Source organism: Canis lupus, chromosome 6 (assembly GCF_011100685.1).
Source record: "Canis lupus familiaris isolate Mischka breed German Shepherd chromosome 6, alternate assembly UU_Cfam_GSD_1.0, whole genome shotgun sequence".
NCBI classification, from domain to species: Eukaryota; Metazoa; Chordata; class Mammalia; order Carnivora; family Canidae; genus Canis; species Canis lupus.
Window position 1 is genome coordinate 13,641,964 of NC_049227.1, and position 14,047 is coordinate 13,656,010.

At 40.6% G+C, this 14,047-nt stretch overlaps 1 protein-coding gene across 9 annotated transcripts in view; it reads right to left on the bottom strand.

The window, feature by feature from the left end:
• SDK1 (sidekick cell adhesion molecule 1) overlaps positions 1-14,047 on the bottom strand; it is a 537,600-nt gene that overhangs the window by 353,544 nt on the left and 170,009 nt on the right. For all 9 annotated transcript variants that reach the window (XM_038539586.1, XM_038539587.1, XM_038539590.1 and 6 more), the window contains one exon: positions 12,632-12,765. In XM_038539586.1, coding sequence (XP_038395514.1) covers positions 12,632-12,765 — 134 coding nt within the window. The remainder of the gene's footprint in view (positions 1-12,631; positions 12,766-14,047) is intronic.

Here is a 14,047-nt window from a genome sequence, read left to right on the forward strand (position 1 = left end):
TTCCACAATGATGAGAAGTGTATTTTTTTTTAATGAATCCCTGAGTATTCTTTCAGGCTGGACTGATATTCAAAATATATACTGACCAGCAGTCAAAACAGAAGCTGGTGGGGGAATAACAGCTCGGTACCCATCTGTCAGGTACAGACTTAAGAGGTAGACATGATCCAACTAATCTTCATGCCAGTGCAGGGTTCAGTTAACTAGAAATCCTAGATTTTTATCAAGAACACGCTTACTGTCATGATTTTTTGAATACTATAACTAAAATGAACAAAGACATGAAAGGCTCAGAACATTGCCTACTCATTTAGTACTTCTTTATGATAGTAACATTTTTGCATGATTTTTTTCTGAGGCTATTTTCTCATTTCAGAAGTTTCCCTACATAGGCTAAAAAAGTGAATCCACGTTAACTTTCTGAAATGACCTGGTAACTAAAGGTCAACTCCTGCATATGGTCTCATACATAAGTTATTCTGATGAAGGTGCTTCCCAGAGTCTTAAGGAGTAGAAAGGGAGAAGTTTGAATTCTGAAGCACCTTTGTGCTGGAAACCTTCCCACTGGAGAGCAAACTTTGGTATAATCAACCCTGTCTGCATTAACATAGTCACAGAGTGACATCCTGATGGGGAAATAAATTAGAATGTGCTACAGTCTGTTGAGGGAAGTGAAGGGAGCAGCACAGTGTAGGGCCTGCCATACCAAGTGGGATACAGCCCCCAAATCCATTCTCAGTAAATGGAGCAAACAACCAACGAACCCCAATGGGCCAAATGAGTGGGTCACCAGGACTGGCTTCCTGCCTTTCCAGCTCTGACACGGACTCCTAAGTCCACATTGGGGACCAAATGGAATACCAGCTATTTTTTTGGGAGTTTCACTAGGAGCTTATGCACCTCTGGGTTTACTGTCTGAATCTTGCTTGCTAGGAAAATCACAAAACCATGACAGCCTTCAGACTTCCCAGATGGTCATTCAGGTGTATAGGCAGGGTAAACCAGAAAATTCTCAGCTCATGTTTTCCTACTCTATGGAACCATGTAAACTAATAGCCTTTGGGATTCCACCTGAAAATGCTACACTAACCAAACATTCCCGGGCAAACAGCAACAGACAATGACAACGAGCAATCGTGTTTCTTACAGCCCCTGTAACTTGCCTTACCAAAGACACAGCTACACTAGGCTCTGTCGGTAGGAACTGACTTTGTGCAAAAGGATATTCACAGAGATCATGAAAGATGAGAGGGTACAGGTGGAATAGTTAGCTGAAAGAACAAAGAGTCATAGGTGGGGCTATTGCTAAGAGCTTGCTGATTAGAACATACAAGGTCAGGTGCCTGGGTGGCTCAGTGGTTGAGCCTCTGCCTTTGGCTCAGGTCGGAATCCTGGGATTGAGTTCTGTATCAGGGTTTCCCACAGGGAGCCTGCTTCTCCTTCTGCCTCTGTGTGTATGTGTCTCATAAATAAAGAAAAAAGTCTTAAAAATTCAATTGGTTTTTACACCTCAGATACAAGGGTTGTGGAAAAGCAGGGAGTCTGGATCGCTAGATTTGGTAATGGTCTTCTGAGTTGCCCAGTGACCTTTTACTTTAACAGATGCTTTATACCTGATTTTCTTAAGGCTTGATTTAATGTTCACAAGCACACTGTAAAGATCTACAATTTTAATTACCTGCTATAATTGCCTTCCATAAGAGCCAAAAGAACATCATTTACAGTGATCAGCAATAAAACATTATGACGAAGTTGTAAAGGAAGAATGGAACCATTATCAGAAGGTGACCAGTTGTTAGGCTGCAAACAGAAAAGCAGTGACCAGATTAAGAACTTTCAACATGAGTTTAAAAGCCAGAAATGATCTGTAATATAAATAATCTCAACAAATAAAATGATGAAAATCTCTTTGGGAGCAGACAGACTGGGGTTGAAAGTAAAGCATGTAATTAACTGTGTAGCCTTATACAAGCTATTTATTCCCTTCGTTTGCTTCCTCATTTGTAAAATAGGTATAATACTGACCCCATAGGGCTTTTTAAAAATGAGGGCTGAGATTATGTATAATAGTTACACAGAGAGACACTCAGTAAATGACAACTGCTTCTCCTATCACAGGGCCCTGCATTTTCATGTCCCCTCTAAGTTCTGATGTTGAAATCCTAACCCCTGCCTAACCCCTGATGTGGAGACAGGAGGTAATGGCATCAGGAGGTGGGGCCTTTGGTGTATAATCAGGTCATTAGGATGGAGCCTGCGAAGGAGATCAGGGCCCCTATAAGAAGAGCCCTTCCTGCCGTGTGAGGAGGTGTTGAGAAGTCTACAGCCCAGAAGAGGGTTCTTACTGGAACGTGACCACATGGGCACTCCTCAGCCTTCGGAACTGTGAGAAGGAAATGTCTGTTGTCTGTGGCATTTTGCTGCAGTGGCCCAAACTACAATCACCACTATCACATGCTTTCATCACACATTAGGCTAGATCATGACTTCCCAACCTTACCTGACTGCTCAAAATCAACATTAGGATCCTGAGTATCAGGCCTGCCCTCCAGAACACCGCCTATTACTAAAGAGGTTGGTTGCACTTTCCACATTCCCTCCAAATCAGAAAATCATCTATTCTCATTTTTCTGAAGGATGAACTACAAAGACTTGCCCAGGAAGTCAGACAATGTGGAGCTTGCAAACCTCAGAAGTTCTGAAGGAAGACATGGAATAGGTGTTTCCTCAGAACACTGAGCCCATTCACAAAAGGAAAGAGGACATCAGGAAGAACAGTGTGTGATTATCTCATCCAAAATGGAGTAAAAAGCTCACACACCAGGGAACTAACCATGGTCGTCATCTGTATCCAGCTACTGAGTAAACATAGTTTTTCACAGAAAACTCTATTTACAACTAACAACTGGTTATGTGGCCTCTTCTCAGCTCATAACCATGAGATGGCTAGGATTTCCCCAGACGAGATGGGTGATGGATGTATGTTAGAGCTGATAAAATGATTGCAAGGAAAATTCAATTTTCCATCCCCCTTGTTTGTGCCCTATAAAAATTGCTTATCTTTTCATATCAATTATAGAGATAGGGAAAGCAGACAAAGCACTTCCATGAATGTGGCATCTGAAGGGATCTGGGCTGGTAAGGTACTTACTGCAGGAGTGAGTCACAGTGTGGAGTCCCTTCCAATACATGACAGGTTTTGAAATGTTATGCTTAATTATTAAGAGCCTGCAATGGCAGTCCGCCTGAATGCGGGCATGTGGCTATTTGTTGGTTAAGATGAAGAAATGAGATCCCACAGTCAGGAGGAGAGGTGGTTTTGAAAAATAGTAAAGATGGGCTTTTGATGGAGTTTTAAGATCTGATTAGGTAAGTCACTAACAGATGACAATTTGTGCCCTTAAGGAATCATCTCATATTGGGAGAAACAAATGAATACCGATGCTTTGTCTACTGAATCCACCTGGCCCACTGCTCCCCGCTGTGGCTTACTCCCAGTGCAGAATCTGCTGCAGCAGGTCCCCAGTAATGGCTGGGAAGATGAGGACCACTGTGCATGTCACTGGGGCAGACCATGTCTTACTGTATATCGTGCATGACAGGTGACAACATACGTGCTGTTATGGATCGTAAGTTACCACCGGTGCTGTTCTGTCAGTGCTATTTCCAACCCCCCAACACCCTTCTGCAAACCTGTGCTCAGGGAGGCGGAGTCTCATCACAGCCACCACATGTACCTCTGTTGGTTGCAAAAGGGTGCCAGCCTCTGAGCTGTCTGCGCATATACAATATGCTGACTTTACTGAGACTGAATGTTTATTGGGAATGGTTCTGGCATCAAAACACCCTCTCTTTTAATTTTTTATTTTATTTTATTTTTTTAAGGGGCATCTGAGTAGCTCAGTCAGTTAAACAGCCTCCCTTTTTAAAACAAAACCAAGCTCCTCTGAGGTTTGAGTGCAGAAAAGCTCTTAACCAAATCTTCCATACAGTGAGAGGGCTACTTCCCCTGAGCTCGGCCTTCTCCTCCTGCTTCCCTCACTTGGACTCTGACACCAAAGCACACCCTGCATCCAAAATACATGCTGTTCCCTTTTTACAGGAAAACCTAGGTGGGTTGGGGCTCAAAGAAACCCTGTCTTGAATCCGTAACTCCACATTCACTATTTTTGTAATTCTGGTGGATCCCTAACTTCTTGGGGCCTTGGTACCTACAGCTTTGAAATGCTCTTGATCACTGACTCAGGTGGTTATGGAATTTTAACATGGAAAATGTGAACCACTGATCTAGAGCTCAAGGCTCATCATGGCCCTACTTCTGTCTTTCCCTTGGGGAAATCACTGAACAGCACATTTATTTATAAATTATCATCAAATCTGCATATAGCTTGGAATAGTTTCTGCTCCTACATCACCTAGAAGAATTTTGCAAAACCCCGTGTTATTCCACAGTTGACGTTAACAATGTTAACACCTCATGTTTTCCAAGACCAATTTGAAGGTCTACAGAGAACAGAATTTCTCATGTATTTTAATATTTGACTGTGCTGGTATATTTTAATAAAATAGAAGTCTATGGCACTCTTTTATGTGTCCAAAGGAATCTAGATATTTTGATATCAAATCGAAGATTTGATACACATCACCTAGCACTGAGAAAAATACATGACTTAACTCTAATGTTTAGTGCCCAGAAATCTGACCTCATTCCTTTTTCTTCTTGAACCTGTATTTTTGTTCTACACTTCCCACAGAATTTTATTCTAATTTATTACAGTTAATGATTTGAAGTATTTTATTGATCACCCTATCATAGCCTCTGATAAAATATGCATATAAATTAAAATTTCCCAGCAACCATATGGCTCTGGAGTTGAAAAGAAAAGTTATCTTGGATTGAGTTACTGTTACAATTTTTATTTGTACTCAATTAATCAAAACACATGTATAACCAATTTTGATGAATATTACATATAAAAGAAAAAAATCCTTGAAAATATATCTCTCTGTGAAATGGATAGAGGTTTACCCTGATTCTAATCCTACTTCTTTTTTGTAAATACAACTCCTATGAAATTATGTTCATGTAGAAAAGCAGGTGCCAATGGAAGGAATTCTATTCAAGGATTTCTCTCAATTCTTTTAGCCCCTTCTGAGTTCCACATGTAATTTATTAGTTAGGATAGATTACTTCTTGTTCCGATAACAAATAAAGCCTGGAGTCTCAGCGCTTAGCACACAGAGGTTTATTCCCTACTCTATAAAGCCCCTTTCCATCAGGATGACTCTCCAGGGCTGCTCTTCCCATGTGCTGATTCAGAGATCTGGGCAGCTTCCAGCCTGTGGCTCCATCATCTCCAAAAGTGGCCTGGCCATGGGGGAGAGTGTGAAGGTGACTTGCTGTCTCTTAAATCCCTGGCCTGGAAAAGACCTGAAAATGTCTTCCTGTCTTACAAGTAGATGCTGTACTGTATTAGCAATCTTCAAAAATTATTTGTAATAAGATGTCAACTGACAATGTGTTTGGGTCCTGCCTCATTTTGTAGACAGCAAGAAACTGAAAACATCTAATTTGTAAAATGATTTATTTCCCAGTTATTAGAGTACTTCACTTGCACAATTCTGACACTGACAGAATTCTCCCTTTGTTTGGCGCCTGGACATTTATTCCCTCACATAAATGCTTGTATTAAAGATTCAAGATGTGTGTGTGACTTGTACCCTGTAAGAGAAGCAATCGGGGAAGAGAGCCCCTGGAACTCAGGCACACACACACAGACCTGGTTTTAGGAAAACAATATGACAGCACCTGGAAATAGATTGTCCAAAGATTAGATGTGCCTGCTTGCCCCCTCAGAAATCTGCATGCCCCCTAAGAGGTCTGCATTATCCAGTGTGAAGATGGCTGCTTTGGGAGCCTGGGGATACTGGGCTATCCCAAATTCACTCAAAAGTTGAGGGCAAATTACAAATCACGGTTTAACCTAATTTCCTAAGATCTACCAAGGAAGAGATTAGGCTCAAATCAGCCACAAAGGGGAAAAGCAGCATAGGAAAAGAAGATGGGTGAGAGCAGGGGTAGGGAACAGAAATAACATAGTTTTGTCTTGTGGGCTGGGGAGAGAATTATGGCCTTATTATTGTCTTCATCATTTTTGTTCTTTTCTTTTTTTAAAGCTGAAGTCCGGTTGCGAACCACCAGTTGTACCTGATTCTAAGCCTATTGTTAACCCATATAAACATATATCTGAGGTTCAGAAATGAAATATTAGAATTGGCATTTTTATCTGTTTTTAAATCAGAGAGCTAAGAAGAAAACCGATCTTTAATAATAATGCCATTTATTATGCAGATCAGGTCTCCCAGTGGGATGGCCCCATGTCATACACTGTAATGCACGTTATCTCAAGGGAAGAGCTAAAAATGCTCACTTTCAAGAAGGTGGACAGGATGCCTTTGTGTATCTGTCTTCTCTCAGAACTCACCAATGAGTAGGTGTACTTGTGTATACTGGACCCTTGAACAATATGGGGGTTTGGGTTGCTGACACCCCACACAGTCGAAAATCTGTGGATAACTTCTCCAAAACTTTACTACTAATAGCCTACTGTTGCCAATTACATAATGGTCAACTAATATATGTTTTGTATGTTTTATATATATAAAACATACAAAACACACACACACACACACACACACACACACACACACACACATATATATGATGCTGTAGTCTTACAATGAAGTAAGCCAAAGAAGAAAATGTTATTAAGAAAATCATTGGAGGGGGATCCCTGGGTGGCTCAGCAGTTTAGCGCCTGCCTTTGGCCCAGGACATGATTCTGGAGTCCCAGGACTGAGTCCCACATCAGGCTCCCTGCATGCAGCCTGCTTCTCTCTCTGCCTGTGTCTCTGCCTCTCACTCTCTCTGTGTCTCTCATGAATAAATAAATAAAATCTTAAAAAAAAAAAGAAAAGAAAATCACTGGGAAGAGAAAATACATTTGTAGAACTATACCATATTTGTAGAACTATGCCATATTTATTGGAAAAAATGTGTGTATGAGTTGACTTGTGCAGTTCAAACCTGTGTTCCTCAAGGGACAAATATATTTGGTTTTAACTAAACTAACTCTCACAGAACAGATCGTTGGATATAAGTGCCCCTGGGAAGAAGCACAGACCTGAGTTACTCTGAGCACAAATGAAGATAACAAATGGCAGCACCAGGGCTTATGTCATGTGCGGGCTCCTCCTCAGCAACGATGCCAGATAAATAGTTCTCCTCAAACAGGTATCACAAAAATTCATCCAAAAACTAAACATCATTAGGAAGACCACAGAAAATACGGATTTCTACTCACAAAGTGTCTATTGTGCCATGAGACATCAACTAAAAATAGAATATATCTGGAAATTAATTAAGGGGAACCTCACTAAAGTGGGCTCAGGAGGCTAGAAGGGGAGGGTGGGAAGGGGGAGCTTACCACTTGACATCAATGACAGGAGGAACTGTCAATTATAGAGCCAAGAGAAGAATGGTCAACAAGAAAGAACTACAGAGCCCAACAGGGAGAGATGTGCAATGTATCTCCTGCAAGAAGTCAACCACCCTGTGCCTGGGTGGCTCAGTTGGTTGAGCATCTGACTCGTGGTTTTAGCTCAGGTTGTGATCTCAGCATCATGACATAGAGGCCCGAGTCATGCTCTTTGCCTGTGGAGAGTCTGCTTGGGATACTGTCTCTCCCTCTCCCTCTGTCCCTCCCTCATTTATTCTCTCTCCTAAATAATCTTTAAACAATGAAACAAAACAAAAAAGAAATCAACCATCCCTGCAACTCAGCCAATCAGGAATGGTCACCACTATGAACTCTTGCTTTTCTCCCATAGACTTTTGTTTACACTCTGATGCAATTTCCTCCATATTCTCCAAAAACAATGTTCCTCTTTTGTTTCTTGGACTTGCCTAAGGTTTTGCCATAGTTTGCCTGTCCTGAATTGCAATTCTCTGTTATTCCTGAATAAACCCACTTCTGCTGGTAAAATAACTTATTTTTTTTTGAGATTAATAAGATGGTCATGATTAGCAAGATACTTAAGATACCATTTATTTCACCTTTACCTCTTTTGTATGATAGTTATGTGCTTAGAATTTATAAACAACTGAGCATGCATATGTTAGGGGTGAATGCTCAAGACTTATTTACTGATGGAGGGCCTATAGAATTGCTTTAGAGATCATAGCCTATGCTCAATTCTGCTCATGATCAGCTCCAGGATGCCAGGACTGGAGCATGGCTTATGCTTCATTACACACCCCACTTAGAAGGTTCAATGCATCCCAAATGATTAACTCATTTCTCTACCGTAAAGTACATTTCCTGTTTATGTTTTTGAAAATTCTGACAGTAAAGTTCCATGTAATGTATAAAGCTAAATTGATTATTTGTGCTATGGACACTGTCTCTAGATAGGTTTCCAGTAATATTTCAAATTGTTCCTATTGCTTTGGGAATCCAACTCATGTCAGAGTACACTTGAAAGGCATCTGCCTTGCCCCTTTCTCCCTGAAATATTTAAGGCACAAAGAAAATAAGAGAGAATTTTATCTGGGCACACAAAAGCCATGTTTTACAGGGTGGTTCTCTCAGAGGATGGTTCCTGGACATTATTCTCAGGAATCCACTTTCAACTACTAAACATATATGAGGTCTGCAGTTAAATTAGCATTATAGAGGACAAAAGAATGTTAAGTGGTCTTCAATATGAAAAGCAAGGGTTTGTCAGCCTAAGGGAGGATCAGCTGAAATGATATCCTATCTGCTGATGTTGTTTGAAGAGGAGGCATTAAAATGAAAGGTGAAACACAGGAAGGAGACAGGTACCGCTTCCTTTTCAATCCTCCTCCCCACCAGAGGCTCTTATTACACTGTACATCTTGCACATTGGGTCAGAACTGGTGATGTGTCAAGGTGTGCACAGTGGCATTTACACAATGACAGACTAATCATCATCAGAATTCCTCTCATCTCCTGACTGTACTCTTTTTTTCTGATTTTAAGAAGAAACACTTATTCACATATTAATTCAGTTCAGAAGATCTGATTCACAAAAGTTAACTCAATGTAAAATCTTCAAAGTGAAAACCAAAAGCAGGTTGACAGGTTTATAAAGCTTGCCTGGGTCTGACCTCAGAATAGAAACGTCTACTCTCCGGTGAGTTCAGCCCATTCTTTTTCTAGCACGCACCTGAGCTGCAGGAGCCAGCTATGAAAAATTCATGCAGGACGTTTCAACAGTCCCACCTATGTCCTTAACATCTGCTGGCTTCACGTCACATTAAAACTTCAAAGTGAATCTACCCTGAGATGGCAGCAAGCTTTCACTGGGGAGCAGGAGAATGGATAGTTTGGAGATGGCCTCTCCTGGACAGGAAATATCTGTGCAGAACATGCTGCAATTTATCTTCTTAGCCACACAAAAGGGGAAGAAATGTAAAGAGATAATAATGCCATCAACTAAACATTCAGAGAACAGCAGGTAGCACAGGGAAGGGGCTGCATTTCCCTTGTAATTGTCAAGCTTTCTTAAACATTTATTTATTTTTATCTGAATCCTCTCTATCTTTTGCTTTCCATAAGCTTGAAGTGTAATCAAAACCTTGAGCAACTGAGAAGGTGGTGAGGTTCTGAACTCTCAGGTCCACTGTTGTTTGGGAAGATACACGATTTCCTCCTGTTAGCTGGGTGTTAGGGCATCACTCACATAGATGCTTTTTTTTTTTTTTTCCCCCACATAGAGGCTTTGAGACAAGGCTGGCCCCTGGGAGCTATTCACTTGGACTGCTGTCCCTGCAGGAGGAGCAGCTTTATTATTATGACAGGAAACAAGAGGTGGGGCTCCCTGGTGCTCTCTAATTTTAAATTAATTATGGTATGATCCACTAGGAATTTAATTTCCAGTACCTTATCACCTCAATCATATTCACTAAAGTTCCTTGATGCTGAGGAAAATTTATCTTTGTTAAATGATAATTGGCTATAATATCTTTTGATTCTTCAGAAATGCTGGCTGGCAAGTTTTTCAGAAATTTCATCAATCTTGTTTGGTGTTTTTAACAAAGCCTACCTCAGAAAAACAAACAAACAAACAAACAAATAAAAAACAAGTTGTCTAAGTCTGCAGCATATCCTATATCCTACTACCAGCATGAACAGGTCCTGAGGATACCTAATCTCACGGTAAACTTAGAGGTGTTGTACCTCTGCCCCTCTCCAGCCCCATCTAGTACTGGTGGTGGTCCTGAGTACAGGTACTGTTGCTGATAGCATTTGATGCAGTCCAGAAAGGAACAATCCTTACACATACAATTCTGGCAGCTTCTGCAGATTTATCAATATTTCTGATCTTTAGAGGTTTCAAAATAGAATTTTTAGTGAGAAAATGCATAATTGAGTACCATTTAACTTTTAGCTAAATCCAATATGTCAACAGAATGTTATCCTGAAAAATCAAAATAAGGCTGTTTCCTCAACCTTCTGACTCTTCACATGTTAGTTGGTCCCAATAAAAAGCAAAGAATATATAAGGAAACAGTATGCAGGTTTTCTCCCAAGATTTAAAATAAGTCCATCCACATCATCAATCTTTTTATATCTCACCTTCTAAACATTTTACCTGGTGCCAATGAAAAGATAAATATATACAAGGGAACAAAATGCAAGACAGTTAATTATAATATTTATAAGCTGTTTCCAATATTCTTCTTGGTTGGAGTAGAATCTGAAGTTATTGAAAAAGAATTTACATATTCCAATTATCTAACGCCCCGGTACTGCATTAGGATGGCAACTTGCAAATTCACTGTATTAGTTTTATTTCCTACTGGCCTTTCTAGAAGAGGCATGTAGGAAAGCACAGGTACAGATGATTTCACAACTCTGTGATGTTAGCATCGTGTTAACCAGGCTACTTGAGGAATTTTTTCCCCATCTTCCAACAGGCTCAGACCAATTTCCTTGCTTCTGACCTAGAATTCTACCAATATGGTCAATTATTATACTGGTATGTATATCACAATTGAGTGCCTAATTAATTTTCTAAACAATAAATGGCTCTAATTGTAAAACTCAGAAATCACTAAAATAATCAATTTGATAATATAATTTCCATCCTTTATTATCAATAGTCTTGATAAGTCACATTTATTTCTATTATGATTCTTGATTCAGAGGGTCCTTTAAATAGCAGCACATCATGGCCTGTAGTTTGTGAACCCCACACCCAGTCAATGCACCTAACTCTATGGTGACAGCCCAATCCACACCCTGTCTGTGGTCTGGAGATCAGGATTCAACTCCTAGGAATGGAGATGCTGACGGAAGGATGATGGCCACCCAGGAGCATTTACCAGGGAGGTGACAGGCATGTGAAAGCACTCAATGAATCCCGGGGTCTCCTGCCCCATGTTTGCTACGGACATTCACCTAGTCAGTCCTGCTTGGCTTCACGCAACTATCCCTCAGGGAGTATGAGGAGCAGCCACTAGGATCCTATCTGAAGTACCACATGAAACTTTTCAAACCACTTGAGGGGAAAGCCATTCCTTTGAGGTGCTTCTTAAAAAGATGACATCTACTATGAGACAGATAAACTCATTTAATTCCCCCTTGTTTTATGTGATCATCAAATTTTGAAATTTACAACCATTTCCCAGCTGTGTGTTCTCAGGCACAGAGTCACAGCATTTCATCCCATGAAACATCACTCTGCCAACAGCTGGTTACCTGCCCTGTGAAGTGCTTGCTTTCATCTCTTTTAGCTCAGAGTTTTTGTTTCTGGACACTTCCCCCTTCTCCAGCAATCAACTCTGGTAGAATTTTAGAGCCTCCTTTCAAAGTCCAAATGTTTAAACTAAGTTTCCTCAAACTAAAATTTCCTTAAATAAACTGAAAGTGTAACTGTAATTGGTGTGTATTCTCATCATGATTCAGTTAAGTCAGGTAGAAAAAATGGTCAGTAGATTATAATTAAGAAATACTGCTAATTTCGGGTACCTGGGTGGTGCATTCCTTTAAGCAACTGACTCTTGATTTAGGCTCAGGTCATGATCTCAGGGTCATGAGATCAGGCCCTGTGTCAGGCTCTGCACTGGGTGTGGAGCCTGCTTAAGATTCCCTGTTTCCTTCTCCCTTTCCCACTACCCCCACCTGCATTCTCTCTCTCTCTCTCTTAAAAAAAAAAATACTGCTAATTTTAACACAATATATATATTTTCTCAAAGATTTTATTTTTAAATTAAACATAACCTGTGTTTAGTTTCAAAGTTCACAGATAAAATTCCTTATGAATCAAGGTTTTTTGTTATCAAAAACAATATGCAATAGCAGTGTGTAAAAGCAAAAGTAATTTTTTTAAATCCCCCAAACTAACAGGATCTTGCAGTAGGAATTATCTGTTGTGCCCACATTTTCTGCATAGCACTTCAAAGAAAGCAACTATTGACACTGGATCAATGTTAAACCATAGCCACTATCTTAGAGATTTATTGCAAAATGCCCCATGAGACATATATTAATTAAATCAAGATTTTATTGCTTTCAGAATTATCATTTGGAATTTCAAAACTCACTCGCGATGCTCAAGTGAATGAGTGGGCTGGTCTTGTTCTCTCCATTTCGCTCATTGACGGCCTGTGCATAGTAAGCCCCGGTGTCCCCCGCTGTCGTAGCAAGGATCACCAGTTGATTTTCCAGCGTGATGGCTCTGTGTCAGACAAGAGACAGTGTCAAAGGCACTCCATAGAACTTCTGGTTTGTAAGGCAAATTAATTTAGTAAGCCAAGAAAGAAATGTCCAGGGTTTATAAAAAGATCTGGAAGGACAAAAGCGAACGTATGGGCGGACCTCAGAAAGATGGCGGTGGCTAAGCCTTCTCTGCCCCGGGGTTCACACTCCTGTGGGGAGCCTCTGAGCCCTCTGACCCTTTGTTGTTATGAGGAAGACAACATTTTGGAACATATGTATCCAAGGTTTGTTAAAACACAGAGCTTCCTCTGGGACTTTGTAACAAGTTAGAAGACATTCCAGAAGAGCTAGTCTTTTGCTTTCAAGCAGGGCTGTGTGATCACACAAGGGTCACAAACCTCTCAGGTGGAGGACTGCACTACCCCAAACCTGGAATGGGAGCAATTTCTTCCACCTCCTAAGGTGCCTCATTAGAGCCTCTATACCTCTATTTCTCGACTAGTGGGTAGAAGAAAAGTTGCCAGTGGGCATGGTGTTGACCCCTTCGATTTGATTTTCCATCTGGGCCACCTCCTCACATTCCGGAGGTGCAAACAGTCTAGTCCATCATCACTGAGACCTTCTCGTATACCCTAATTCTACTGCAGAAAGGAATCTTGGAGACACATTTGACCCACTACCTTCTCTTTAGAAATGAGAAAACTGAGGTTCAGACAGGTCATTTGTTCAAGGTAACATAGCAAGGTGACAATACCGGAGGGAGGACCTGCCTTCCCACATGTGGACTGCTGCTCTGCCAGGCAGATCACACAGAGACTCACCAGATGACTTATTTAAAAGAGGAGGAGGAAAAAATAACAAAGATACAACTTCCATAAACCTAAGCAGCTTTTAATGAAAATATGTGTCCTACTGTCTTTTGCTCTTGCTAAAATTTGCATAATTTGTTAAAAGAAAACAAAACGATACAAAGGGCAGTCTGGGCATTGCAGGTAAAATACATTCTGAGCACCCACGTGCCATGTAGGCCCTGCTCTTATTCAAACGCCAGAAGTACCTGGGATCCAGACTGAATTGCTTTGCTACCCACAGGCTGTTACTTTACAGGGAATACGTTTCTTTGTTCATTTTAAATCCTAGATAGTCATAGCCCTTCCAAATTCAGATAAGATCTCTGTTCTGGTAACATAAAAAACATGCAAACTGTGTGACCTGTCATGGGGAATCTTTCTATGATAATCATCTTTTTCTTCCTGATACCTTCTGGAAAGCTTCTTCAGACATTCACGACTTTTATGCAT